Here is a 27,190-nt window from a genome sequence, read left to right as displayed (position 1 = left end):
TTGCTCCTCATACCAAACCATCTACAGCTTTTGTTTGTCTTGGTTTGATTTTTTCATTGCTTGCTTAGAACATTTAGGGTACATATTTTGCAATTATATGACTTTTTATATTTATTTATAAATGTAATTTTTTGTGTCTGCTGAATTTTGAACACCATTTAAACACATCAATAAATAAATAAGCTCTCTAGTACTTTTATGGTCATTTAGGTAATTTTTTGGATGGGTTTTTAAATATAACATATATATGTGAAGACGATACTCAAAACCATTAAAAATTCCCAAGTCCTTATGTTTTGGATAATGGCAGTTCTGTTTTCCTAGAGACAGCAGGCAAGGGAAAGCTGTGAAAATCTGTAAGGCTCATGTAGAAAAATACAGTCTCAGTCACTACACGAGGGCAAGAGTGTATGCAAAAAGTACATTTAAGAAACAAGTGAGAGTGACAAAAATTGTGTGTGTGTGTGTGTGTCTCTGTGTCTGTGTGTGTGTGTGTGTGTGTGTGTGTGTGTGTGTGTGTGTGTCTGTGTGTGAGGCCAGTAGCATAAATGTAAGGCACTCATTACACCACTGATGGTATTTCCAGTATAAATACTCATAAAAGCTGGCATGACAGGTCCCTCCTAGACCATGTGGAGTATTTGTAAGTCTTCCACAGACTGTTAGCAACTTTTCATTGCCAAAGTGTACATTTCAATTCGGCTATTGACAAATGTATTTTTATTTATATTAATTCTTTTAACAATCATTCTGCATTAACTGTTTAACAGTACATTTACGCTATCTGGGCAAATGGACTGGGCTAGAATTTCATGCTTTCATTCTGTTATCTTGACATATCAGCGTAGTACAACAGCTGGCTCATTCGTGGAGATGCTGAGGAGAGCACTGTTCTCAGAGTGCTGAATTTCTTTCTCAGCTGTAGCTGTGGGGTGGCAGCATTTCAAGCATCATTCCTCCTCCTCCCACTCCCCACCTTCCCCGCACCACTATGTGTTTATGCTAACAGTGCTGATAAGGCAATCAAATGGGATAATCTGATTTATCAGAGAGAGAAGTCAGAGGGGAATTGAGAATGGGTGCATATTGCTTTTGTTGCACAATATCTTGTACATATTTGGTATTGAGAAAATATATAGCTAAAATTACAAAGCCAGAAGCATGTCTGTGGAAGCACATTTTGGCAAACATAGATACCTGTTAGATAAGTAGCTAATACACTCTGACCTATGTCCCTGCCTCATTCCTATCCCCAGCAATGGTTTGGAATAAAAGTACCATTTCATTACAATTTAAGAACAAAGAGGCTGAAGCTTCCTGAGTGCAAAAATATTCACAGAGAGAAAATCTAATGATTTCATATTTTTATCAATTTAAATTACTAATTCTAATAGTTTTGCACAGCTCTGTAATGCAGAATGATGTGCAGAACATTGTTTCCTCCCCATCCAGGCAAATATCTTCTGAACACTTCCTAAGAAATTAGTTGTATTCAAGCCAGACTTGCATGCTGCCATCCCACAGGAAATGGGTCAGCAATCCATTAAGATGCCATTAGATAATCTAATTTGGAACTTAATCTCTAAATTAACCATGCTCCATACTTGAAGCATACTTGAGAGAAAGAAAAAAAGTTTATGTTTGAATTGATAGGGGAGCCGAAGCGTGAAGAAGGCTGTTTGTTTTTTCTGTAGCTGTGGTCACGTCTCAAGCCGTCTGGTAACCAGGAGAAACCAGACATGATGTAATTCCAGATTGAACTTGAACTTCAGGGACTTAGAAAGGGGGAACAATGGACCATAGGAATCAATAATGTCCATTTTCCACATGATTATGTTTGGACCTTTAAGTTAAACTTTATGGGAGAAGCAACAAGAGCTTCTGTGTGACCAAAATGAATGAGTTGATCTAGAAGCAAGATGTTAAAATAAAGATAACAACTTCAGTAATAATTTCTGAGCAGCACTGCAGATTCCAGCAGAATTAGAAAGGTTCTTACTCTGCAGTAAACTGGTTGCCTGTTCTGAGATCTCTTTGTTCATTTAGGTGGGACAAACTTAATCTTATGTTTCCTGTCAGATGATTTTTGGCAGCTGTTAGGGAAGGAGGAGCATATTATAGAGAACTCCCAAGTGTAAACTGTATCTTTAACCCCTTGGTTACTCCAGCTTTCTACTTCCTTATCCTCTTACCTCCAATTGTTTCTCTTGAATCAGTATAACTGATTTGTTTGGGGTTTATTTTGTTTGCTTGTTTGGTACAGTTAGGACAGTCTCTATTATTATTTAGTCATGCTAATTCAATAAACTAGTAGTTATATTTTTTAAAGTGCTAAGGTAAAAATTCTAATGGTTTGAAGTGAAAATAGTAATATTTGGGAAAAGAAAAAGGTAGTCCACGTGTCTAAAGTTAAGAATCAGTTTTTCATGGGCACCCCAGTGGACTCTGATAACCAAGCACAAGTTCTTCATGATTTGGCTTGACTTGGCCAGAGTCTCCTTTGTGCAAGTGCCTGTTTGAAATCTTCTGTTAGCCCTGTTTCTGCAACAAATTCTTATACATTAATGGTCCAAAACACAGCATGGGCATGGATGATTTCTCTGGGCACTCCCACTGTTGTGGGTATTTTTTGTTAGTAATGGGTTCTATAGCCTCTTCCCCATCTTTATGTACCTTTTTGTATTGCACTGCCACATAAAGAAGTCTGCAAGGAATAGAATAAATAGTATTCTTAGAGGAGATTTTCCTTTTCCCTCCTGTGGACATAAATTAGTAGGTCTTTAACTCGTCTGTCTGCTACATGGGTGATATGTGCCTGCTAACTGCAAAAGTCATCCTAAACTAACCTGAGATACACTTCATACATCTCTTGAAACAAGTACTCAACTTGAAGGTGAAATATGGCAGCTGTTTACCAATGGATGCCAATTCAGAATGGTAGCAGTATACCAGCAGAATACCCCAGTAAGTAGATATTGGAAGGGTGGTTATTCTTTTAGCAGAAAAGCATGAGTGGAAATTTAGCCAGGACAGTGAGAGTAGCAAAATTGCATTTCCAAAGTTCTGTTAAATGTAATTTTAAATGGTAAATCTCCCTGTATTTTTGTGGGCAAGCACTTACTAGAGAGATAGAAGTTCATTGCTTGGTGGTTTAATACTGTCACTTCACTCCACATTGACTGAAAGGTATTTCTACCTTTTCCATCCAAAGACTGACTTTTCAGACTCTGCTCTACCTTCTGTAGGCCAGTGAGTTCATGTACATGATAGTAAAGCTACAAGAAGGAAATACTGCTTTGGATGTACTTTCGGAACAGTAAATACCCTTACAGACTTCTGAAACTGTAAAAGAAAGGAGGTAGTAACTGATGGAAAATAAGACTATGAAAGACCTCCACATTTATTCAGGTCAGATTAGATTTATTTTTTATTGCGCTTAGTTAATTGTTTAACAATATTATGCCATTTTTGTTATTATAACCTCTGAAGTGAACTGTATATATATATATAAGCAATACTTGTGGTCCATTCCAGTAATATTTTAATCAGAGGTTCTTGAAACAGCAATTATTATCTTTAAGAGTAGATCATTGCAGAAATCTTGATTGAATTAACATCTGGAAACTGTAATGGAAAGTGTAATGGAGAATGTTAACCCTGTAGGATGCTTGAAGTCTTTTCCTTTGCTGTTTTATTGCATTTGAACAGATAAATACATTATACTTCCTGTGAATAGAGAGAGAACTGTTGACTGTATCACATATTTGATATTCTAGCTATGGTGAAGAGAAAGCTGCTAGCCGTAGTGAAATCACTTAAAAGTGTGATGCTTCAGGAAGATGGTCCTGCAACAATAATGGATCCGAATCTCACAACAGACTCTCATGCTTCTTCTCATGTAATTTTCTTCAAAACTTATCCTTGATCAGGTTTTTTTTAGCTCTCACTTCATGTTTCAGTGGAAAGGCATTTATATTATAACTTCTGTCAACAAATGGATAACATATTTCCTCAGGAGTAGTAAGCTGGAGTGTGGGGTAGACCTGCTTTATTTCACTCACAAAGTGCAAAGATTTTTTAATCTGAAGGAGAAGCCATGCGGGCATTCTATTAACTTCTGCAGGGACAACCACCTTGACTGTGTTCTGGACAATGGAAAGAATTTTGGCTTCCCTGGTTGAGGCAATTAGTGGACAAAGGCAGAGTATTACATCTGGTTTTGTGAAACCACCTGCTGAATTTTAACTGGGACTCACACCAACTGCTGGATGGTATGGTGAAGGGAAAGGTGTTCCCCCATTTCCTGATCATGTGGACACCCAGATGGAGTTTGCTTTGCAGCCAGAAGTAACTGTCATTCCTGCTAGGATGTTCTGCAGAAAAAGCCCTGACAATGGTTTCCATGGCAGAAGCTAAGCTCTGCAATACTCAGAGAGGCCCTTTCCAAGTAGGCTGGAGAAGGCTAACAGGGAGACTTTGCCCTTCTGGGGAGTTGGTCTTGCTTGGCTTCATAATGGAGGAAGTACAGGGGAGCTACAAAGCAAAGTGTGGCTCATAGGGTAGCTGAAAGTCCAACTAAATTTGCCATAAATGTAAAGGGAGGTTATGGGAATATTGGATAGACAGCCACATCCATGTAGCTTAGCAAAGCCTGTGTTGTGTGTTTGGTCAATCACAGTTGTGTTACAGCTCTTCTAAGAGCTCTGTGCTGTGACTAGAGCTGTTTCTCTCAATAGCTTTCATTCAGTTTTCTACCTTTGTCTGCAGTAAGCCCCTGATGGTGGTACCTGGACTGGGGTGGCCCAAGATAAAGCTGCCTGCACCATCATCTCTGGCAGAAGGCTTGGCATGAGCTTTGACACAAGGGGCTTTGAAACCCCTGTGGGATATACACAGTGTTAACATGGGAGATGTATTACTCCCTCAGGATTCATAAGTAGTACTCACAAATTTCTTGCAGTCTGAATTTTGTCATGGTCATAATACAAGGTGGGAGGCTTGAATAAACACTTATATTGAACTGGTAGGTCATATGGCAACAACAGCCATATTAGGAACTTGCTACAACTTATTTTTATTGAACAGTTTCCATTAAAATCAAGATGTCTGCCTGGTATTTTAGTATCAGATACAAATTTCGCTGCAAACAGTAATTTGCTTTTGTTCAGCACTGACTTATTTCCTTCACCCACTGTAGTCACTAGAAGGCTGGCAACTTTAAAACAAAGCAAAAATTCTAAACTGTCATTGAAATGCACTATAAATCTTCAGAAAGATAACCTGGAGGCTGTGTGTTCAGCCTTTTCACAGAAATTTTTAAAATAGAGTGTTGACTTCAAACAATATTTATATTCTTTGAGGTAGTGCTGTATTTTGTTGAAGTCCCTAAACATTGTAAATCCCATGTAACAGGACAGCAAAGAACTATGCATTGTAAAACATATATTCAGACTGATCCTAAACAAACAAATCTGCTTGGCTCTTTTTTACTTTATTACTAGTTTTGATTTTTATAATTCCATATGCTTGGAAGCAATTTGCTTTGTGTCCATTATTTCAGAATTTACATCTTAACATCACTGGAATCCAAAGAGGAAGGAACAAAAAATGCATTTTAAAACAAATTGTGAAGTAAGATGAAGAATCAATTGAAACAATTAAGCCACTTAAATTAAATTCTGGTACTGAATTTTTTTTTCTTTTCGGAACATATTCTTTTCATTATATCATCTTGGAAAAGTCTTTCATGCATAACATGATTTAAGTTTTCGTGAGTGCTTCAAGATTTGTGGTGTAACTGTGACTTTTAAATTTCAAAAGGGTTTTTATTTTCCTCCAATAGCAGATTTTTGTAATAGTCAATAGAATTAAAACAACAATACAAAATTAAACATATTAGCTGATCTTCAATTTTTGAAAACAGCAATTTAAAAAAAAAAGGTTCTGAAAAGGATAAGACCCTGCAAATTTTTAGGTGTCCTTCAGGAATATACTCTATTGAAGAAAAAAAACCCAAAAAACAACAGCCTTATAGGAAAGTATTTGTACTTCAGATATTGAAAACTTTAAAATATTAATATTTATTGTATTTTCTTAATGAAATAAGATTAATCTTTCTCCTTTGGGAATATGGCCGTTATTGAGACAAGCAGGTCAGGAACTATTTCTACTTTCTTTGTGTGTGTAAAACATAGCACCTGAAATTGCTAGGAGTTAAAATAGTAAATTAGCAAGTTTAGAGAGTTAAGTATTTTTCAATAGAAGTGAATGACAGAAGTTGTATTTTTTTTTAACATGAAAGACCTGAGAAACATGTCCCCTGGAATTCACAAAATATATTTTCAGCAATATAAATGATCACAACAGGCTGCTAAATGAAATGTAATCATGTCATGAGCATTTGAAATAGTTAAAAAAAAGGTCAATTTTCCTCTTTATACCTGATGCCACAAAAGAACATCTGCTTGTCCAGGGAGAGAGCTGTGAAGAAATCGGCCAAAAGTTGCAGAGAGAAGAAAACTTTTTGCCTCCACAATACACATGTTGAAGGGCTTCAGATGTGCTATCAGGAAGCTCATTAACCTAATCCCAGAATATAATTCCAAGTAAGGATTTATGTTTGTGATAAACACTGGAAAAGCTCAATACAGGGAAATGCAGAGGAAGGGTGTATTTGTATGCTATATATCCAGTGCTGGTATTAGCTCTTTGGCAGTGATGCAGACATAATTATGCTGTTTTTCTTCTGAATAAATGTGACAAAACTTTCTCTGAAGTCCTAGAATCAAATAGCTTAGGATGGTTTTGTTTGGACTTCTGGGTTGCCAGAACCAGATATAAGGAAAGGGCCACTCAGGCTACTGGGTACTGAACACCAGATATGAATCTTGCAAGTACTACTGATTGGTGCCTGGGGATCGTGTGAATGCCATTGGGACTTCAGCTCCTTAGTGACAGAGGAGCTTATGATGACTTAAGTTCCTAGTCACTGAGTTGTCCTTGAAAATATTTTCTTTCTTAGAGACTTGTTGAAAAAAATACGGCACTCGCTGTTACTCACGGCTACCCTTGGCTGCAAGTGTTTAGATGATTGGATCTTGTGTTAACTGGTGTTTCTGAGACTAACATTCTTAGGGAATTTTTTTTTTTAAAGCATGTTTTTTGAGCATAAAAATCCTCTGTTCTTATGGGCAAACGTACATCTCAGAGGCCCATCTTGGGATGGTGACAAGATAAATTGTTGTGTTATAAGAGTGGAGAAAATCTCACAGGATGCTGAACCATTGAATCTTTATGCTGTATTCTTGAAAAAAGAACATTTGTACCCTGTGGTATATTTCACTAGCTCTTAAAAATGATATCGATTACACTATATAGTGTCATTTGTATGGTTTAGTTGTGTCTGCTCTGTATATTTGGTTCTGACATTTTTGGGGGTTTTCCTAAACAAACAGACCACTTAGTGTAACTCAGGAGTCATACAGCTTGCTACTGAGTTCAACACAATTCTCTTTCTCTCAAACAACTCATATTTTCACAAAGAAATCTAGGAAGTAGAATCTCAAGTTACATTCACAATTTTTTTTCCAGCTGTATCTTAAGTAGTGCTACTATTAATGAATATTAGCTGGACCATGATTCAAATTATTGTAAACATGTTTAATTTATGTTTTTTTTTTTTTTTCTCTCTCTTTCCCTTCTTGTCTCTTTCCCCTTTTCAACAGTCCTGGTACCTGGGCTAGCTTGGCTCCTTTCCAAGTATCAAATAGGACACCGATCCTGCCGACAAATGTCCCAAATTATGGTTTGAACATAATTGGAGAACCCTTCCTTCAAGCAGAAACAAGCAACTGAGGGAAAAAAAGATTAAAAGCAAAATAAAAAAAATAAAAAAAAAAAAGAAAAAAGGAAAAAGGAAAAGGAAAAGAAGACAGTATGAGAAAAGAATCTGAAGAAAGAAGAACAAAAATAGACCAGCAATTGCAGCTCTTACAATCACTAATTCTCGTATGGTTGAAACTGAAATGATATACAAAGGGTCGATGATATTTCACTGATGAGTAGAATGCAGCTCCTCCTAAGTAGCCTTTGTTATATGAAGTCCGCTGGGAAATAGATGTTCTGTCTCTGACAATATATTTTAACTGACTTTCTAGATGCCTTAATATTTGCATGATAAGCTAGTTCTGTTGGTTTAGTATTCTTGTTGTTTACGCATGAGATCACTATTCCTGGTTATCTCACAAAACAAAGGCTAGGCAGTGACAGCAGAGCTGCAGGAGGACATGGGCCGTGAGCCAGCCATTTTCTCAATAGTCTGATTTCTAAATGTTTTAAAAATAAGCTCTGTAGCCTTTAGTTATCAGTATGGATTTATTAAACTTTGGCCCTTAATTCAGCCTTCTTCTAGTGTGTTATGCAGTTTGAAATTTTCAATCAGTATGAACACACAGGCTCTATGGAAGCAATGCCTCTACGCAGGTAAAAGTGTTATCTTCTCATGCAACAGTAAAAAAAGAAAAGGAAAAAAAAGACATTCTTTCCCCAGTAAAGAAACACTTACAGAGGCAAGTGCAATTTAAAAATCATATCTAAGAGGTCATCACTATAAGTCCTTCAGCCCTTGGACTCTAAACTGAGGGGATTAAAAATAAAAATAAAAAATTACTTTGAACAAACTTATTTTTCCCCTCAGTTTTTGAGGGCATTAAAAGGCATTAAGTCAAGACAAATCATGTCCTTGAGAATAAGAAATCAATGGAAACACAGCACTTATGTTGGTTTAGCTGCTGCCTCCACAGAGGGGTAGGATTATTTATTTAAAGTTACTTGTTGCATCAAGAACCCATAGGGTTTACATGTTTCTGTAAAATCTACATCATAGAGACAAAGACATAGGCAAATCCATGTCACAAGGGCAAAGCTTACCGTTTACAAACTGGTAATACCAGGATGGGGATATGTTGTATTTAAATAATGCACTCTTAATGTAAGTCTAATTACAGGGTGCTGTAAACTTGCATGGTGCTTTCAGAAGTTAGCCTTGTTCAACAATTTTCACATATCGACAGAAATATAATGTGCATGGGCAGACATTTTGCCTCTCTGTCTCTTTAAAAATTTAAAATACTCTTTCCAGTAATCCTAATTTGCACGAAGATATAATGTCCACATTACGTGCCTTGCCTTGAAATCTAAAAAATGGAAAAAAAGAAAAAAAGAAAAAAAACTACAAAAAAAATTGACATCACTACACTTGTTTTGCTGCATTTATTATAATTTTAAATCTTTACCATTTTTATGACAAAATATTTTGTACTCCAGATGCGAAAAATGTGTGACATCATGGATTTTTTAGACAGTTATACATTTATCTCACATTTATAGAGCATATCATGGCTGTGTATAGTTGCCGCTTAAGAATTGTAATCGACCAGCAATATTTTCAGTATTTTGGTGTTTTTTCTATTAACCTTTCATGTTTTTCATCTTCCAATTAATATTGGGGGGAGGGGATACAAATTTATACGAATTATGCAATACCAAGTTTTGCCTATGTAGGTAGTGCTTTTAGCTGTATTGGTTATTATAGGTAAGTACACAGATTTAAAAAAAAATAATGTATGCTTTTTTTGTTTGTTTTAATTGACCAAAGTGGGTACTGCTATTTTTGCAGTGTGATGAGGTCCTTTTCTGTACTGAGAGGTGGACAGGGGATTTTTTTTTATACATACATATATATATATTCTGGGGTGGGGGGGGAGGATTTTTAACACTTTACAGTGTAGCTGTGAAGCAGTGCACCCTTAGCCAGGCAAGGGCTGCAAAGCAACTGTTCTGCCTACTGTGACAAACTTTCAAACAGGTTCCCTCTTTTTAACTTCCCACCTGGGGTGCAAGCTGAAATCATTTCCGGATTTAAAAAATAAGTAATGAATTCTGTTGGAGGCAGACTTGACTTGAGGAAATTGTTTTACTTCAAGGTTTTTTTCATGAGAAAGAGAGACATACAGAGAAAGAGGTCAAGACCCACAGTGAGATGAAGCCTTTTCCATTCTGGCAAAGATAATGCATCCTGAAGTGTTCATGTTAGAAAATGTTTTTAGCTCAGAATGACAAAGACATTTACTTTGTCTAGGAAATGTAAGTGCAGGGCCAAAATCTTTTCTGGCGTAATTCCACTGACTCCAATGGACTCTGGGGCTGTTCAAGCTGAGAATTTGCCCTCCTTATTCTGCTTGGCTTTTTTCCTATACATAAGTTCTTTCATAGTCCATTCCCCTCTCACCCCTCCAAGTTTCTTAATTCAGCATTTGAATTACAATTTTCAGCTTGGTTGGGCTATGTCAGAAGTTTGCAGTCTTCTCATAGAGATCAGATGGAGACCTCTGGGGGGTAGTGGAGGAGGAGTTTCTTTACGCAAGGAATTAGACCATGGTGGTAATAAAAGTGTGTTTCCAGCAAAATCCCATTTTGCAGACCAGTAATGGACCTATTGCTGGTGATCCCTTTCAGACAGGGACCTTTGAAATGCATGGCTCAACGCAGGGTGAAGTTTTCTTTAAAACTAGGGTAAAAGCAGAGGCACATATAGTCATGTGGATGGAAAATTCATCCCTTTACAGTTGTCTCTGCGTTTTGGAGGTTTTCCTACCCTGGAGCAGTCCCAGAGGCACAGATCCAGCAGCAGCTACCCCAATGAGCCCTGGTCAGGGGCATTCCACTGTCAGTCCCTTCTGGCTCCAGCTGAAGGGCTGTAAGAGCAGTAGTGATGGCACATCCCCCTGCCTCCAGGAGGAGAGAGTGTGTAGGCAGGGCTTGAATGGCTACAGAGATGGGAATTGTAGGAAAATAAACCTTTGAGATTTAGCTAAACTGGAAAAAAAAAAAGAGAAAGATAAGACACAGACACAAAAAGAAACGGGGTCTTTGGTTCTTTTTTAGAACCCTCCAGTAAGTCAATTTGTTTGCTAAGCACACGGCAAAGTCTGCTAGACCCAAGCACAGTGCACCTCAGGCTTTGGCCTAGTAAAACAAAATATGTGCTGTCCTTTACATATATCATGACACAGAGCAGTCTGGAAGCAGAGTTGTGCTGGGGGCATGTCCTTGATTAGTTCCATTAACAAGGTGTTCCCTGAAAGCTTTTAATACCACGTTGGGACAAAACTGGAACAAGTTCAGGCTTCAACATGAAATTTCCAGAATGGTGATTGTCTTTCATAGGGATATAGATGCCCTTAACAGAGCTTATATATATATATTTTTTTTTTTTTAATCTGGCCTCCTGTATGAAAGAAATCTGAGCTAAAAGATGCACTTTTTTAGAGAATTAACTCATTTAAACTGGGTTATTCAGCAGCTGTGGGTTTTTGTCACCTGCCTCTTTAATAGAAATGCCTGCTTGGAAGATAATGAACTTTTCATTTACTGTATGCTTGGTTTTAGGTTGGATTTTTTTGGTTCTTTTTTTTTTAAGCCCAACAGTCAAAAGATTAAGATAAGATTGAGAACTCAAATCCAGTCTCTGGCCTCCTCCTTCACCAGGAAGTGTATTCTGACTAAATTGAGCCACCCCGTTCTATGTGCACTGTTCTGCCTTTATTAAGTTGCTTTGCAGCCCTGGCCTCATGGCTGTGCCACTGAAGTGTGTTTCCCCTGGAGTGACATGAACGCTTGAGGCTTGATTAAGGAAAAAAAAGGCAGTGAAGGAGACTGTACATAAAGACATGGCAAAAATATTAATTATAGCAATATAGTTGTGGGGTGATGTTCAGGTGGGCAGCTCCATTGAAAATATGTGAATGAATTTGTGAAGCTGCAAGTAGCAAGAAGAAAGGATGATCTTCTGACTAAACCACCTACCTTGTAGACAGTAATTTTTACACTGTATAGTTTTGTTAAGAATTTTTTTTTAATTAAAATACCCTTGTTTGTAAAGCTAACTTTTAACAATTATAATGGAAATGAATTTCCATTTTTAAACAAGAATATTCTTTGTTTAGAAACTGGACTTGGGTTAAAACTCTCCAGTTTCTTAATTTATGTATTAAAAAAATAAAAATCTGTCCATGTTAGGAGTTATTTCGCATATTCCTGTGCTTGAAAAGCATAGGTTACTAATCCTTTAAAAATGTAAATGGAGAAAATTATATTTTATGAAGGTTATTTTGTTGTATTTAGTATTGGAAAAGTTGGTTTTCAGAGCATTTCAAAATGTTGGAAGCACCACTGTCTTTTTTATTAGTATATATGGCCTTTAGCAAAAGTTTTTGTGATTGTTACATGATGGTATTTAAGATTAGGTTCACAGAGCTATTCAGGATAGGCAGAGAGCTAAAACAGTACTTAAGTCTCACACAGCTGTGTCCTCAGGGAGCAGAATTTTGGATTTGCAACTTGTAGCTTCATAAGGACTTAATGAAAGAGATTGCACAAAGACATCTGTGACACCAGAGTGTGTTCTGTACCTAAACCTAAATTATATGTACTGTGTGAGATTATGAAGGCTGCAGAAAGTTATCCCATATTCAGTGTACAGTTTTCACTTTTAAGGAAAAAACTCTCTAATGTTGCTGGCAGTAAGGCCCCAAGCGTGACATCCTTTATGGTTTATATGATCCTGTCGAGGTCTTTTGTTAACGTTAACCAGCTGTATGCTCCTGGATTTTTTTTATTGGGTTTCTATATAAAACTTTAGGAGAAAAAAAAAAAGAGAGTAAAATCACATGCCAGCTAATCGAGTTAAACAGGAAAGGCTCAAAGCTGAATGTTCTCCATGCTGAAGGAGCCGAAAACCACCTCCTTCTTATTTGCACTTTCTGCTAGTTCCCTTCCCCAGTTTTATTAATTCCTCAAAATTGTGTGGGTGGGGTGGAGCACTGCAGTTGGAGGATAACATGGACCACTGATTTTGCCCTTTAACCCTGCACAATGACCTTTGCATCAGCCAAACTTATTGCCATGACAACTCTTTGTACTGTTTCCATGCCACAGCTCTGTTGGTCACGTTGTCAATAGTAAAGGGGACAAGTTGGAGACGGTCAATTTTTACATTTTTTTTGTTGCAATTTTTTTCTTCAATGGTTGTAAGTAGTTGTTTGGTTTTTTTTATGATAAAAGGGTTCACTAGTTAGTATTCTTTAGAAATATCTGTGTGTTGCAATTCAGATGTATGTTGAATTTGTGAAAAGGGCTTCAGTGCCACTAGCATCATGAATAGAATAAGCCTTTGATACTTTCATTGCATGAAACCGTAACAGTAAAACAAAAGGTGGCCTGAATAAATGGAGAGCCGTGTGAGCTAGTGACACTAAAGCCAGTCTTTGTATTACTGTATTTTTGACAGAATGATTTTGAAAACTGTGCTACAGGGACTGATGTGGCAAATGTATCTCTATATGCAGAAGGAAGTTTTTTAAGAAGTATGGCTTATTATGCATTTTTCATTGAGGGCATTGAAGTTGCATGGACTGATAGAAGTTGATGCAAAATGAGAAAGAAACAAAACCAGCAAAATGTTTACCAAAAAACTCAAACAAATGAGCAGTGCCTGTTCAATTTCACAGTCTCTGTTGAGTTCAGTTGTAAATATGTTTCAGATAACATTTTCTTCAAAAATAATCTCTACAACATTGTAGAATGTGAGAGGTTCCTCAATCCCAGGCATAGGCTTGTCAAGAGCTGCATTAGATTATGTCTTCATCAAGCTGTTAATTTGTGCTTATATCATATAGAACTTTTAGTAATCTGGGAAGAGGCACCCCATCTCAATGATATTTCACTGAGAAAACTTTTTTAGGGCTGTGTGTTTCTTTAGATACATTTAGTACAACTGTAGGTGACAAGTAGTCAGTTATTGCTTGCTAGCTACATACCAGGGTTGATCCATTTTAAAACTTTTGGCATTTTTCCCCATACTGTAGGCCATAAATCCTGAAGGTTACATTTTAATTAAAAAGAAGGTGCGTGCGGAGTCTTTGTGTAATGAACCTTCACTAGTAGGATGCATTACAGTACAGTTACTTAATTTTGGAATTAGGGCCCTCTGGCATCAGACCTGATTTTAGCCTGAGTGTTAACAAAGGTTTTTATTGTGCCTGGTTGGAGGATAAAGTGTTCTTTCTGGTACTTTTTTTTTTAGGTTACAAATGAACTCAACTGCCACAAGTTTTAAACTGGTGTAAATCAAGCTTGACTTAATGTGATTGTTACTGTTATATCCAGCCTATACTGCTAGCAGCTGCTCATACTGCAGTCAATTACTGGAAGCGGATATATTTCCTATGCAAAAACTGTTTAAACAATAAAAATGAGCTATGCTACAGACCTGTCCATATGTTTTCTTTTCTGTCTTTTAGAGTCATAATTGGTAATATCTCAGAAACAAGCCTTAAACCTTGAAGCCTCATAGCACGGCACAACTTGGGGAGTTCTCCGTATACCTAGTCTAGATTTAACATATTTGTTTGCACACATTTGGGCTTAACTTACTTACACTGAAAAAGGAGGAGAGCAAGAGCAAAAGGAGATGCAATCAGGTCATCAGCTCAATTTAAATTTTACATTTGGCTTTCATCATGTTCAACCAACCCTAGTAATTATACAGGTGATCTTGATGCCAAACTGATTTTGCTTTTATATATTCTTTACACGTATTTGTAGCTCTGTAGCTTATTATGGTATAACGATATCGATTTGTGCTGGTAGTTTCCTATCCTGTTTGACAGAAAGACAAACTACATTCCTAGGCCCCTATCCTAGCTTGCTTCTTCTGAGAACCAAGGTTGAGACACACTCCCATAAACTACTAGCAAGGAAGGGAGGCTTCTGAAGAGGGTAGAACCTAAAGGGGAAATTGCCTCAACACCTGTGTTTTTAACTGGGGATTCTTGTCAATTATGTTAATTTTCTAAACTTATAAAACTGTATTTGCTCGATGTCACATCTGCATCTTCGACATATTTTTGGCATATACTTCAGTGTGTTGTGCACCTGAGGGGACCCTTCAAAAAAGCTAACTGCATTTTTATTACCTAATTGTGTCTGGCTCATGATTTTAGAGACCAGAAAAAGGCACCAATATGAACTGCATTTCCTGTGATATAAGATTAGGCATGATAGCAGAAGGTCAGGACACCTCTGTTTTGTTTTAATGTTACTGATTTGTGACAGAAAGTCAATATTTGATTTCTTAACCATCTTCATGATTAAATTTTTGTTGAATAAAAATGGTAAGATCCAATCATCCTAAAATTCTTTCTGAAACCAGAAATCTTTATGTTGGGACAAGATCTTTCAAGTCTACAAAACAATTATTTTTCATAAGTGTGAATCAGAAGTACATATGGAATGTTTCATTCAGTTCATGTTCTGGAAATAAAAGGTTTTCTCAAACTGGTATGATTCCATAAACCAGTACTAACAGTTTACAAGTAACATGAATATGGTCAAAATACTGGTGGGATAATAGTGTAAACATTTAAACTGGATTATATATAAACAATCAAATTTTGTCCCGCAGTGAAGTGAAACAGCTCTCTATATACTTAGACAAAAGTATTCTTCATTTTCTAGACCATAAGCTTTATCCAGCTGCAAGCAGAAGTGTGAAAAAATACAATTTTAAAAAATTTTTTTCCTACTGATATTTTAGCACAATGACCATTTGTTTATTAAATGCACTATTTTTTCTGTGAGAGGCCCTTCTGTGAGTGTGTCTTTCCAAAACAAATTGTCAGGCATGAAAATCTAGGAAATTCAAATTATTTTTCCTGTTGGGGTTTCATGAATGGTGCCATTTGGCCATGATTTGAAGATTATATTAAGGCCCTCATGTTTCATGTTTAAAGCTCCAAACCAGAAAAATTTTCTGAATAATCCAGAGAAAATTAAGTTCAGCCCTGCCACCCCTTTCTGATAAAAAATGGCCCTACTTCTCCAGCCACTCTTCAGCCCACTGCAAAGTATGCCACTTATGAAGTGTGCAGCAATCCTTCATGACTTTGATCCCCCACTCTGTGCATGCCAGTTCTATGGTGACACTGATGCAAATAGCTGGAAAGAGAATGGCAGCTGCCTGAGACTGCCAGTGCCACAGCCAGGGCTGCAATGCCATGCTCAAGATACACAATACAGTGTCCTAGAACACCAGTATGAAAATAGCAGGAAGGAGAGAATGCAAAGAGCATGACTTGCAACTTTGATGTCATACAACAAGAGGAACACTCCTAGTTCAAGCATTTCTGCTTTCCCATTTACAAGACTTCTGAGAAGAAATGGATTTTTTTCCCAAGTCCAGTGTTATTTTTGTGTATTTTCCCATGGGCATAAAAATTATAATTGAAAAATAACATAAATCTTGACACCAGATCCAAACACATGCATGAGCAACAAAGTAGAAGTGTGCAGTGCCACCATAAAGACTTTTGTTAAACTTGTTACATAAAGTTCTGAAATCTTCACTATATCTGAATTTCTTTTTGAGTCTTAATTTCTATGCTGGTTAAAGATCTAAATATGTACAGTAAAACTGTTGGTCAATCAGCTTATGATTTCTTGGGTAATTGTTAAAGCAAACATTGTCTTAGCATCTTACTTGTGAGCCTTGGCCCATGGGAATCCATTTTTTTGGGGATGCTCCACTGACATTCTGTTTCTTTGGATCTGTTCTCCTGAGTGCTAGGGGACCCTTAGGAGTGTTTAACTGCCAGTATCTGAGTCACATCCTGGAATGTCTGTGAACACAAGGAGGTTATTGAATGCTCAGGACTGAACCAAATTTTGTCTGCAATTTGCTGGAGGGAAGAACATTGCTGCTATCCAGGTGATTCTCAAGCACTTTGTTACATCTCCACTCAAGAGAGCTGCAGCCTAAAGTCTTTCTGGTAAGGTAACTACAGGATTGTTTCACAGGATTGTTTCATAGATAGGTTATATAAGTCACCCCAAGAAATGGTAGAACTATGACCACTAAGATTTGACAACAGAGTCCAAACTAAAGAAAACTGTTGGCATTGTCAGACTTTGATGACACAAGCAGGACCTAACCAAGATCTTCATTAGAAGAGGCATCCTACTTCTGCCTGGCAAATGCATCTTTAGAGTGTTCACCAATAGTTTATTTAAGGTCCTTGACATGAAAGCAGCCACTATTACTAATGCCATTTCCCACAAGTGTTGATGGACTGAGCTGCTGAGGGCTCTAAAGAGCTGAGCAAGCATTCAAATTTGCCTTTTATGACATTCACTATTATGTTGTACCCTGGTCCACTTTTCTTACTCTGTCATATCAGTATGTTCTCCAGACAAAGAATAAAATGAAAAGAGTTACAGGACATTGAAAAATATGAAACTTAAGATAAAAACAATATAAGGGATCTATAAGGAAACCACTAGTCTTTCATATCAACATGCTCTAACAGTGGGTGTCTACACATGCTGTTATGTGGTATCTAAACAGAACTTGTTGCTTTAAAAAAAGAGGGATTGAGGCGTGGGTGGGATCTCTCCTCTGGAAAAACTGACTGATGCCACTGGAAGTCAATAGAAATCCCTCAATAGATATTTAACAAGTCTTATTAAAAACACCTATATTGCTGCCAGAGCACCTTAATTAAGGTGAACATATATTTTTTCCAGGCCTTAATATGTATACCTTTTTATTTTTTCCCCTGAGCTGGGTGCCTTAGGGTGAAAGCAGATGTTCAAAGCAGAATAATAGTTTCTGCAGCTAAGATGATGGTCACTACTAAAATAATTGTCTCCATTGGTTATATTTAGATGCTCTGCAGCTGCCAAAACCAGCACACATTAATGTGGGCAGACAGGCTGATACACTAAGGGCTGGGGCAGGGGTAAAACGATATATCTCTACATAACTGACAAATCAAGCTCTGCAGCACCATGAAGCTGGAACCATATCAATCGTAAGCAGCTGCCTATTCAATTTTCAGAAACTCTCTGATCAGATAATTGCTGATGTTTCAAGAAACAAATGGTGCCCTCAGTTAGAGTGCTGAAATGCCACACAATGCAATGAGGTCACCCAAGGATAGGTGGGGGCTTTAGTACTTAAACACTCTTCAGGCATTATTCTGGTTGAAAAACACCTCTCTCTCAAATTATTTGAGATTGAAATATTTCCCTCAATGTAGTTTTCTGCTTAAGTACACTGAAAAAATATCACAGCTACTTGTGGATTTATTTCACAGAGCAGAAAACATTGATTTGTGATAACCATCAGAAGCTGAGTGTATTTTCTGTTTCATGGAGACAAGAATACAAAGATAAGGTTGGGGTTTTTTCTTGGAGGTGTTTTGGTGGTCTTCCTTTTGTTGCCTTTTTTTTTTTTCTTCTTTTCAGGTGGTTTGATCTCCTCCCACCCTCAGTCCCATCTTTTGAAGGAATGTGGTAGAGGAATTCACTTGTATCCAATACCTAAAATATCTAATGTATATTAGTTTATTATAGTTTGAACAGGAGAGGAGGACAAGCACCACAGTACTCATAAAATACACAGTGATAAGAAAATTAACTAAATATAACATGATGCCTCTAACACTCAGAGCTTTCACAAATTGGAATTATTAATATGTGGACTGTTGAGTTAAGGCACTTTGGAGGATGTGAAAGTGAGGTAAGCAGATCATGCAAAAAAATTGCTGCAATCATATGTTCACCTGCTAAGTTTCTTTACTTAGTGCCTTCTGGGCATGCTAAGCTAGCATCACACTTACAAGTGTGATGTGCCTTTATAAGGCAAGTGTGATGTGCCAGGATCTCTCTGCTTAGGAAGAGACAGCAGCAAGAGCTATGGGGTCCTGGCAAGCCTGGACTGATGTATCAATAGGAAGCTCCAACAGTATTTGCTGTGGATAGCGTATTCCTTTAGGTTAGTGGCTTTCAATCTTTGGTCTTAAGAAATCTTGGGATCTTTGGAACACTTACATAAAGAGTGGAATAGGGAAGATAAATCAAGTGATATAATGATGGCCTTCTAGTAGCTAGTTTTCCTGTCACATCATAGTATAAGGCAAAATTATTATTTTGAATTATGTTTTCTAGCAGTTAACAGTAAAAGAGTGGATTGGGGATCATCTATCAAAATTAAGGAAGGATTGGTTTAGAAAGGGAACATTTCAAATTAATGGCACCTAGAAGCAGCTTCAAGGATGTCTTCACCCCCGGTTCCTTGGGACAGGCAATACCTCACAGGCTCTGTGCTTTTTTTTCACAGTTCCCCCGGCTGTGAAAGCAGGGAGGCGTGAGCTGGGCTCAGGACCCTACCCTAGGAACAAACTGTGCTCTGTGCTTGCTGATAAATGTAGCACTCTGGGAGGTCCATACCACTGGCCTTGTCCCATTGAACCCGAATATACAGGAGATTAAGGGCAGAAATATTAAAAGCAGTCTATGAGCAGGAGCTTACTCTCTAATGCCTTCATCCAGCCTGATCTAATGACACCAAACTTATGTGTTCTCCTCTTGGTCTTGTGTGCCACAATTCAGACGCACAGATAATATCTGTACAGTGTAAAGATACTTGGGCTGAATTAAAAATCTGCTTTAAAGAAATAAAATGCCGATATTACCTGAGGGACATGGGTCAAATCACAATCATGATCATTAACTCTCAGTGAAGAACAGAGCAGATGCTGAAGATTATAAAGTTCACACGGACTAAACAATTTTTAATGTTGTTTCATAAGAAAAAATAGCTCTTGAAGCCAGTATAATTTCAAGGTTGTGCTTTGAGAGCTACACATTGAACTTTGCAGTTGATTTGCTGATAAAATATGTATGTATGTTATCAAATGCTTAATTATGAGTGCTCTTAGCAGAAACACAGCCTACTGAAGGATGATTTCCAATAATCATTTTCAAAATGAAAGCCCATGGAGGCTGAAACCTGGAATTGTCAGGCTTTAACCTTCCTATATTTCTGATTCTATGTGGTCAAATAGGATAACAGCACTTACCTTACAGGAACTAAAACCCCCAGATTTCACTGAGGATTCTAGGTGTTCCCATTAATATAAGTAAGAAACTACTACTACAACCTCAATTCACATTTTTGGAAGAACCAGATTTTGCAGCCTTCTAACACAGCTTGTTTTCATAAAGTTTGAGTGATGAGCAGTGCTTTCTCTCTCCGTGGAAGTCACTCAGCTACATTAAGAGTTTTAACAGATCTCAAATTCTTCAAGCTGAAGTTTTCTAGCTTGAGTGAAGGAATCAAAATCACTTATTCTGCAGTCAAAGACTTCTTGCAAGTCAGAAACTTGCAAAGAATGAAAACCTTCACCTGTTTGCCTTGGCTCCTAGTACTACTCTGCTTTTTTTGTTACTGAAATATGCAAAATCATCTACTTTCCACAACTGGTCTTTGATTATGCAGAAGGGCTCACCTGCTAATGAAATAAATAGAGGGATATTATTTCCAGTGATGTCATTACCTTAGCAGTTATGGGAAAAGAGGAAATATTATTGACTGCTGCTTAAAGACAGAGACTTTGCATTCCTAAAAATGTAGCATTAGATTGTATTTTAGTGCTGAGACTTCCTCTCTGAAGAGGAATTTGGAAAAGTGCAAACCTTCTCCAGCAAAGACAACCTTAACTGACTGAGTTAAGAAATCTGTTACTTTGGAAAAAGATAAAAAAGTTCTCCTGACAACTACATAACTCCATATATGAGCTCCATACCTGGGAGTTCACAACTGAGATGCCTGATTCAATACAAACAGTACACTGTCTCCACAGCAGGCTACTGGAAATGTTGAACACCACATGCAGGAATAATTGGAGAATAAAGTTCCCCAAGTTGAGTGTTAAAATTTTTCAACATTATCCCCATTGAATATTTCTCATTCTGTATTAAGTTCTTTCTTTTCAGCTAGTTCAGTGATGTTGATTATACTAGTAAGGCAAAGACTAATTCTTCAGCTGGAGGAAATGTTATCAAATTAATTGATTGTTGGTACATTCCTTTGCACAATTTGCATGATCTGTATGGTTGTGTTTCCACTTTGACTGTACATTCAAAACCTGAGTGAAAGTCTTTGTTCTCTGACCAAATACCTATTTAATGAAAAAGTTCTCTAAAGTATAGCTTCATTGAAAGGGATCAAAATTTAAAAAGCTGAAGAGATGTATATCTGGATGGCAAGTCAGTTCACAAATGAATGAATCAGCTTTAAACTAAAACAAGTGTCCTATACAGTGGTGTTGCATGTTGCAGCTGAGCAGCTGCTCTGAGAGCATACCAGAGGTGACCTGATGAACAAAGCTGCAGGACAGACATTGTAAGGTGACAATAGGAGCTGCTGTCAATAAAGTGCAGGAATGTAGTGCTGAATTATGGCCTGGTTTGCCATTTAGAAGGATCAATTTGGAGGGACCAAGAGTGGCAGGAAGAGTGCCCATGTTTTTGCTGGATGTTTTTCCATTGTTTTTCTGTCAAAATCTGCAAATGAGGAACCCACCTGCTAGATGGGATTTGGTATCTAGGTCAAAAGGCTGGGATAGAAAACCCAAACTTTGTCTAAAAATAATTAAGAGGTGCCTTTAGACACTATTGAACAAGTTGTTGCCATTTTTCAGTCTGCCTAAGTATGTCATTTTTTGTGAGTGAATTTGTATGCTGCACCAAGTGCAAATTTTTAATTTTTTTTTTTTATGCCAATAATGTGCTCAGAGCCAACCTCATTCATTGCTGTTAACATGTGTAGCATGAGCTGCAACTTCTGTTCTCCTCATTTACTACGTGTTCTTTTGCCTGAAACACTTAGAAGAGATCTGTCTTCTGATTAGGTTTATGCTGACTGGATATGCCTTTTTCTGCTAGACAGCAATTAATTAATCCAGCACAAAAGAAGTAAGAATTTAATGGTGATGATGATCTAACAACTAATTTCACAATCACCTTGCAAGATTTTTTTTTCCAACTTGAACACTTCCATAAATAATTTAGGGTTTCAGTCCTCTCAAAAAATTAATCTGACATCTTCTCTGATGAATCTGAATGCTGTGCTGCAAAAAACCCCAAAATCCAGCAGCAAGAACAGCAACAATAGCAAAACAAACCAAAAGTGAAAACCATCCTAAAAACAAAAACAAGCAAGGAAGGGAAAAAGAGAAGCTGTCTGCTAAAAAGATGTACAAAAAAGGAGAGATGTAACATGAAAATAAATGATACAGGGAAAAAAAAAAGATATTTAAAAAGTAATGTGGTTTAGAGGGACAGATATATTAGGAATGAAGAAACTCTTGCAGCAAAACAGGGCCATTACCAAATGGAGATGATGAAAAATTCATCATGATGCTAGAAAGACTGATTCCAGAGAGGTGCTCCTTAAAGGTGTTCCTATTTGCAAAGAAGCAGAAAATAGTCCCTGTATGTCATCAAGATGTTGACATGCTTCTCAGTTCTTTGCCCAGAATAAGGCAGTACCTGCAAAGCAGCACCTGCAAAGGGCCAGAGTGGGGTCCTCAAAGAGAGTCAATGGCTATTTGTATCTGCAAATATATAAATATGGAATTGAGTGTAGATAATATTTAGTGTCCCTTCTAACCCAAACTATCTTATGATTCTGTGTTATATGTTAGTTTAAAAAATTATTAAGCACTATAGAAGTTCCAAAAGTCTGAAAAAATTTTAAAGTTTGAATGAGTAGTTTGAAAAATAACTGTATCATAAAAATTAATGAGAACTGAAAAAATCCAGACAAGTTACTCATAGAACCACAGAATCATTGAAATTAGAAAAGATCTCCAAGAGCATCAAGTCCAACCTTCAGTTGATTACTACCATGCCCACTAAACTTTATCAAAAATTGCCAAGTATACTTGTTTTTTGAACATTTCCAGGACCGGTGACTTTGCTGCTTCCCTGGGCAGCCTGTTCCAATGTTTAACCACTCTTTCAGTGAAGAATTTTTCCTAATATTCAACATATTTTCCTTTCAATATTTCCTAATTTCCTAATATCCTGAATCTCCCCTGGTGCAACTTGAGGCCATTTCCCCTTGCTCTATCACTAGTTGCCTGGAAAAAGAGACTGACTGCCACCTTGCTACAACTTCCTTCCAGGTAGTTCTAGAACACAGTAAGGTCTCCCCTGAGTCTCCTTTTCTACAGACTAAACAACCTCAGCCACTCCTAATGAAACTTGTGCTCCAGGCTCTTCACCAGCTTCATTTCCCTTCTCTGGACTCTTGCACCTCAGTGTCCTTCCTGTCATTAGGGCCCCAAAACTGAACACAGGATTTGAGGTGCAGGATCACCAGTTCCAAGGACAGGGGAATGATCTCTTCCCTGGTCCTGCTGGCCACACTATTGCTGAAACAGGCCAGGATGCCATTGGCCTTCTTGCCCTTCTAGGCACATGCTAGGCCATGTTTAGCCTCTGTTGACCAGCAGACCGAGGTCCTTCTCCACTAAGAAGCTTTCCAGCTACTCTTCTCCCAGCCAGCTGCATTTTTGAATGGGGTTGTTATGACTCAAGGGCAAGACCTTCGACTTGGTCTTGTTGAAGCTCATACCACTGGCCTCGACCCGTTGTACCAGACTGTTGAGACCCTTCTTCAGAGCCTTTCTATCTTCCAGCAGATCAATGCTCCCATCCAAGTGGGGCATTGCTGTGGCTTTTACATGTGTCTGCAAGGATTGTGAAAGTAGCATGGTTGTCCTGCAATAGCTCAAAGCTATAGCAAGAACAGATCATCTTGGAGGAAGAAATATTTTATACATTTGGAATTCAGAAAAAATGATTGTGGGAAATTTAGAATGCTTGAAATATAGAGTGGTTTCTTTATCAAATATATATGACATACAGTAATAGAAAAATACCTTTAATGAATCAGGGCAATTAAAATTTAAAAAAATATAGTTTTTGGTTTTTTAAAGATTGATGTTACTAAAAAGCAACCAAAAGAGATGATAGAGTCTTCAGCTCTCAGATTCAAATAAAATACTTCTTTTACACATTAAGCTGTTTTTGCACCCAATGTAAAAATTGCATTAATATCAAAATAAGAATATCTGGATAAAATTAATTAAACTGTCATTATAGGACTTCAAACCAGACTGGTGCCATACTGTGTTTCTTAGCGCCTTTTGTGGATGTCTGTTCATGAACATGTAATGCCTTAATTCCTTCTGTTATCTTTCAGTATCATTGCTGAGGAGTGACTTACTAATAACAATGTTGTCGTGGTTTGACACGGAAAAAGAATTTTTCTGGAAGGAAGAGGTCAATTTGGACATTGACCAATTGAAGGTGGACACGCCTCTGAAAACACAGAGGGGTTAAAAGCAGAATTCCCAGGAGAACTCGCCCCTTTTGGTTCCGGTCAGCGTGCAGTGCAGGACTCTCCCCTGCCCGGCCACGAGCTGGGTAGGGGAGGGGAGAAGCCATGTGGCCTCCGGAGGTAGGCCCAAGGGTGGAGGGGCTGGAACCGGGCTGGCCCCCTGCAGATGGAAGGGTGGAGAAATCTGGGATGTCTCCATTCCCCCCCAGAGTCTCTCTCTCCCAAGAGAGAAAAAGAGACAGCGGTGGTTTTGTCAGCAGTTCACCGCAGTGAAGGAGAAGAGAGGGGTGGGGCCGCAAGGTGCCCAGCCGCCTGTGGGAGCTGGAGCCTGGGCAGCGAGCCATCCTTGGGAGTCGGGACTTTTAACCCTTCCTTGAGAAATGAAAGCTTTGTGAAATTTTTCTCCTCCTCGGTTTGAAAGAGAGGAAGAGAGACAGCTTGGGACCTGGGATGTTGGAAGGAGAAATTCTAGGTGGGAGGAGATGATGGAGTGGCTTTTGGCTGGACTTTTTTTTGGTAGCCACAGACTGAACTGATCTTCTCCTCCAAGAGAGACTGTATTTTAGGAGGATGCCGGTGAGCCAAAGAGACCGTGCTTCAGCTGGGAAAAGAAAGAAGTGGAGCAAACAGAGAAAAGTTAAGGAGGTTTGTGGTGGTGCCCCCTGTCTTCACAGAGGAAGAAGAGAAGAAGATCTCTATTCTTGGATCCTCGGCCCCAGGGGAAAATGGGGGGGGGACTGTTGGTCCCAAAAATGAAAAAACTGAACTGATGTTTTTTCCCTTTCTTCGGACCTGCTCTGGACTGAACCCCCAGAAGAGCAGCAGCAGATCGCACCTGTGGCCCAGCGGGCCGGGCCTGGGCCATGGCATTTCCAGCGCCAGCAGGCCTGATCAGAGACTGAGTGAGCCCAGCTGCAACCCGGGGAATTTTTTATGAGTTTGTCTCTCTCTTGGAGTGGCGAGAAGTTTTATTGTTTAATATTGTTTAAGATTGCTTGTTTAATAAACAGGTTTTTTCCACTTTCCTCCAAAGAGGTATCCTTCCTGAACTGGTTGGGGGAGGGGCCAATTGAGTCTGCTTTCCTAAAGGAACCCTTTTAGGGTTCTTTCCCCAAATTTGCCCTGAACCAGGACAAATACATTTATTGTCACCCAACTACTGGGACTCAAAAAAGTGGAAAAAACCTTTATTCCTTTACTGATTGGATGTTGGTTGCGCTTATTTTGTAGTGGGTTAAAGCAGTCAGTAGCCATGTTGCTTACATTCATAATGTCTCTTGGGTTAGAGTCCTTCATGTGGTTCTGGTCTCTAGGCTTTTTTGAGGTTTTAGTACTTTTCTGGTCACTAAGATTCTTGTCCCTTACACGTAGTTTTTACAGTTCAAGAGCACAGATTAAAATAGCTATTGGGCTGGGCTTGGTGATAGTGATTTATAAGGCGCTTGTAAAGATACTGGAGTCTGTTCAAGATATGTATAGTTTATGGTTTGTTCGTCCTACCCTGCATCCTAGTTCCAGTAGTATATTCTGGGGGTTTATTAGTAATTGCACCCAGTTTGTTAGAGGAGGAGCAGGGCATGAGGTTTCCCAGCCTCTCCTTTCCTTCTTCTCTTTTGACTCTGTTATGTCACTTTTTGAGAATGTTCAGTTTCCCCTGAATGTTAAAGAGACCATCTTTCTGGTATCTATTAAGGTAAACTTCCTTTATACACGCTGCAGCTTCTCTAGAGTGAAGGCTGAGATGTCCAGGGGAGCTGATTTTCCACCCTCACCCAGGTGTGGAAAATCCTGAGTGGTGTGGAGAATGGGAAAATATGGGCCAGATCCTGAAGGAATTTTCTGACCCTGTAGAGTGGGATTTTCCACGTGAACAAATTCAGAACCCAGCTGAAGTGGGGAAATACCTGAAAGAGAAGTGCCATGATGGCTCTAATGAGAAAAGGATCATTGCAATAAACTGGGCCTTGGCTTATGCTTATCGCACACTGCTAGATACTGTAGGCCGGCAGACAGAGGCAGGGGGGCAGGGAGATAAACCAGCAGCTATCCCAGTCACTCAGGCTGCAGACAACACCCCAGTTACTCAGGCTGTAACTAAACCAGACAGCAACCCTAAGCCACTGGCAGTCGCTGCGGGAAAGAAGAAAAGCAAAACCAACCAGCCAGGGACTGACGATGATGATCCAGGAGAAGGACCCTCAAAGCTAATTACTGACACAAAAGCCGGAGTTAGGGCAACTGAGGCAGGATCAGAAGCCACCACTGAGTCCTATTCCCTGAAGGATCTCCGTGGCCTAAGAAAGGATTACACTCGACGACCTGATGAGTCTATAATTAGTTGGTTGGTCTGTCTTTGGGATACTGCAGGCGAGGCTACAATTCTGGATGGTAATGAAGCAAGGCATTTGGGATCCCTGTCACATGATCCTGTCATTGACCAAGGAATGATGAGGGGGGCTAACCCTCGCAGCCTCTGGGCACGAGTTCTGGAAAGTGTAGCACGAAGATACCTGTGTGCAGATGATCTTTATATGCAGCAAACCCAGTGGAAGACTATAGAACAAGGGATCCAACGCTTGAGGGAAATGGCAGTGGCAGAGATTGTCTTCTCGGATGATGTATATACTGTAAATCCAGACTTGGTACCATGTACATCCGTGATGTGGCGAAAACTTGTGAGACTTGGGCCACATGAATATGCTTCTGCTGTAGCAATAATGAAGTGAGATGAGAGGAGACTGTGCTCGATATGGCAAAGAAGCTCCGAGCATATGCAGATGCTGTACATGACCCAATCCATGCCAGAATTGCAGCAGTGGAAACACGTCTGCAGAAACTAGAAGACAAGATAGAGGAAAATCATAAGAAACTCAGGGAGGA

General features: G+C 38.6%; 1 protein-coding gene across 15 annotated transcripts in view; it reads left to right on the top strand.

The window, feature by feature from the left end:
• The window catches only part of NFIB (nuclear factor I B), a 170,001-nt gene extending 155,675 nt beyond the window's left edge, over positions 1-14,326 (top strand). For all 15 annotated transcript variants that reach the window (XM_030258968.4, XM_030258955.4, XM_030258954.4 and 12 more), the window contains one exon: positions 7,725-14,326. In XM_030258968.4, the coding sequence (XP_030114828.1) occupies positions 7,725-7,742 (18 nt within the window). In that variant the 3' untranslated portion in view covers positions 7,743-14,326. The remainder of the gene's footprint in view (positions 1-7,724) is intronic.
• The last annotated feature ends 12,864 nt before the right edge of the window (positions 14,327-27,190 follow it).

Source organism: Taeniopygia guttata, chromosome Z (assembly GCF_048771995.1).
Source record: "Taeniopygia guttata chromosome Z, bTaeGut7.mat, whole genome shotgun sequence".
NCBI lineage: Eukaryota > Metazoa > Chordata > Aves > Passeriformes > Estrildidae > Taeniopygia > Taeniopygia guttata.
This window is presented reverse-complemented; position numbering and strand designations above follow the sequence as displayed.